General features: G+C 44.7%; 1 protein-coding gene across 3 annotated transcripts; it reads left to right on the top strand.

Moving 5' to 3' along the window:
* The first annotated feature begins 504 nt into the window (after window positions 1–504).
* Window positions 505–1,357, top strand: LOC108355308 (ciliogenesis-associated TTC17-interacting protein-like). 3 transcript variants are annotated; one of them, XR_001846543.1, is made up of 2 exons: window positions 505–926; window positions 1,062–1,357. XR_001846543.1 is itself a non-coding variant. In XM_017606472.1 (2 exons), the coding sequence occupies exons 1-2, from the start codon at window positions 801–803 to the stop codon at window positions 1,237–1,239; spliced, it is 273 nt and encodes a 90-aa protein (XP_017461961.1). In that variant the 5' UTR covers window positions 505–800; the 3' UTR covers window positions 1,240–1,357. The 3 variants fall into 3 exon arrangements, 2 of the variants coding, with proteins under 2 accessions (XP_017461961.1, XP_017461962.1); XM_017606472.1 differs by having other exon boundaries at window positions 1,093–1,357; XM_017606473.1 differs by having other exon boundaries at window positions 1,096–1,357.
* Window positions 1,358–2,466: the final 1,109 nt, after the last annotated feature.

Genomic DNA, 2,466 nt, shown 5'->3' on the forward strand with positions numbered 1-2,466 from the left:
CAAAATTTATATGTGATATCTGGGACCCTGGATTGAGGGGGTGAGACTGAAAAGATGCATTCATTTTATTTTTATGGACTTAGGGTGGTGTACATATTTGAAAACACGAAAATGCGAACATCCTTTTCCAGTGTTTTTTATTTTTGTGTAATTTTTTGTGCGTCTGTGTACCCACTTTAATATGCATAAGTAAATATGCTTATCACACATACATACATTTGTATGTAACTACAATGATTTTATCGCGCAAAAACAGCGCACACCTGCACAGCTTCAGTTCATCATCATCCTTTGCATATTAAATTGTTGCTCAAATTTACTTACCGTATGCTAATTTTTTCGTTGACATCTTCATTGTTACATATTCTTCGTGCACGGCGAGCTTACGAATTCGCATGTAGTTTTTGACTTTTTTCACATTACCGCACCCAATTAGATTCATATGCGTGCGTGGGTGTGCATGTGTGTTTAAATTGTTTATGTAAATTTTTATGCTAAACACGTTTTAATAATTTATAATTCCTTATCATTTTGTGTCATTTACGTTTTTATCTCCATTTGCGACGTCCTGCCAACAAAAACATAAAACAACAACAACAACAACAACTATCGCTATATACAGTTGACTGTAAGTTGGTGACACCCTGTCGCAACTCTTCGTACGCCAACTATTCGCAAATGCCCTGCCTCTGTTCATTCTTGTACGTGCGTATGCTCATTCGCTGTGGTGACTTTTCCTGGCTGTGTGCCGCATGGTGCTCGGTAACTTGCGGCCAAGGCTTGCAAATGCGTGGCGTTGAATGCAAATCATCCACCGGCAGTGCCGCCCACTTGGGAGACCCGCATCCGTGCAGCCATACGCGACGGGCAACTCTTATGATGGCGGTGGTACAGTTATACTCGGCAGCAGCGGGCCACTCGCAGCGGTGAGTACTTAGCTAGGAGAATTGAATTAAAAAAAAAAAAATAGAAAAAATTATACAGTAAGTTTATTTAAAAATAATAAGTACTAAAAAATTAAAAATTAAAAATTTGCATACATTTAACTTACCTACATTTAGTCTGCGCCATACCTTACCTTCCCTTCTCTAGCAGTTCGATGATGGTGATCTCGACGTGGAGGAGGATGAGGACAATGATGATTCTGCGGATGTTGACGATGTCGACGACGAAGGCGTTGACGAAGCTGGCGATGCCGGCAATGATAATGCCGGTTTAGTGTTATACATACAACGATGATTCCGCACCGCAGTACGCACATCGCTCGATCAGTCATTTGCATCATGATGAGCTGCAACAGCCGCGTGCCGAACGCCTTACTAGCGGTGGTGTTGGATATGGTTATCGCAGTAAATCGGATCCAGAAGCGCAGGTGCCTGCTGGCGTTCCAAGGTGAGTGAAAGGCAGTTAATAGAAAATGGTTAACATTTATTTGGATTTAAAAGAGCCAAGAAAACGCGGGGACAGTAGAGGTTTTTGCTCACCCTTGCGCCTTAAAAACGATCTCGTGTCTCCAATTAGTTCGCAGACCAGTTTGTTAAAGAGGATTAGGTTAGGTTAGGTTAGTTGGTAGCCCCGTGTAACCAAAGCTCACTTAGACAATTTGAGATTGTCCTTTGTTGTCAATTCTGAACGGCACTGTATACTTTATCGATAAAACGCCCCGAGCTCATTATGTATTTACGAATTCGGCTAATCTCAATGCTCCAGGGCTCCTCGGGGCTATTTATTTAAGATGTGAGAGTCCAAGTTATTCAATCTTAGCCACGCAAAAGCTGAGCACCTAAGAAGTTAGTGTTGAGGCGATTCCACGTCGTCATCTTCCAGGCATCTGCGACATACGGGGTCCGGTAGTATGTTCAGCCTTACTGCGTGAATACCGATTGGACAGTGGCCCGTTAAAACTCCCACCAGAAATGAGAGCAGTGGCTTTGTGAGTGTGAGGAGTGCCCTCGACCGCCCTCGGTCCACCCTCGGCCAGAATGACCTTGTGATCGCGAATTCGGTATTTTTCGTCCAGCGCTTGCTGAGTTGAAATAAGGCCCATCTATCCAAGAGTGTACCACAAGCGGTCAATGGCACCCCCAGTCGCCACTTATCCGGCGATAGTGTTTCAAGTGTCGCTGTGACCCGGAACCCAATAAGCCTAATACAGAAGTATTCCAACGCCACCGAAAGAGAGAGCAGACGTTCCTTAACCAAGTTATAGCGAACTTCCAACGAACCCAACACCATGATTGCCGCTTGGCTATCAGAATATACGCCCACTTCCCTGACTGTTATAGCACTCCACTCCCGCCTGGAAGACACTGCGGCAGCCTGTACTTAGTGCTGATGGTCAGCTCTTGACAGAAGACCCCAACACCATCCCTGCCATCCAGATTCGATCCATCCGTGAAGAAGTTCACGGTCAATCCATCGGTTTCCCTGAGTCTAATAGCCGTTCGCGCCGCGACAATTCTGCCT

The sequence above is a fragment of the Rhagoletis zephyria genome, unplaced genomic scaffold (assembly GCF_001687245.7).
Source record: "Rhagoletis zephyria isolate East Lansing unplaced genomic scaffold, Rhagoletis_zephyria_1.1 Rzeph_scaffold_44311, whole genome shotgun sequence".
Taxonomy (NCBI): domain Eukaryota; kingdom Metazoa; phylum Arthropoda; class Insecta; order Diptera; family Tephritidae; genus Rhagoletis; species Rhagoletis zephyria.

Excerpts from the sequence above, each read along its gene's own strand:
- LOC108355308 (XM_017606472.1), top strand. The coding sequence starts at position 801 with ATGCAAATCATCCACCGGCAGTGCCGCCCACTTGGGAGACCCGCATCC. Across the intron at positions 927-1,092 it reads GCAGCGGGCCACTCGCAGCG|CAGTTCGATGATGGTGATCT; the intron begins GTGAGTACTTAG and ends TCCCTTCTCTAG.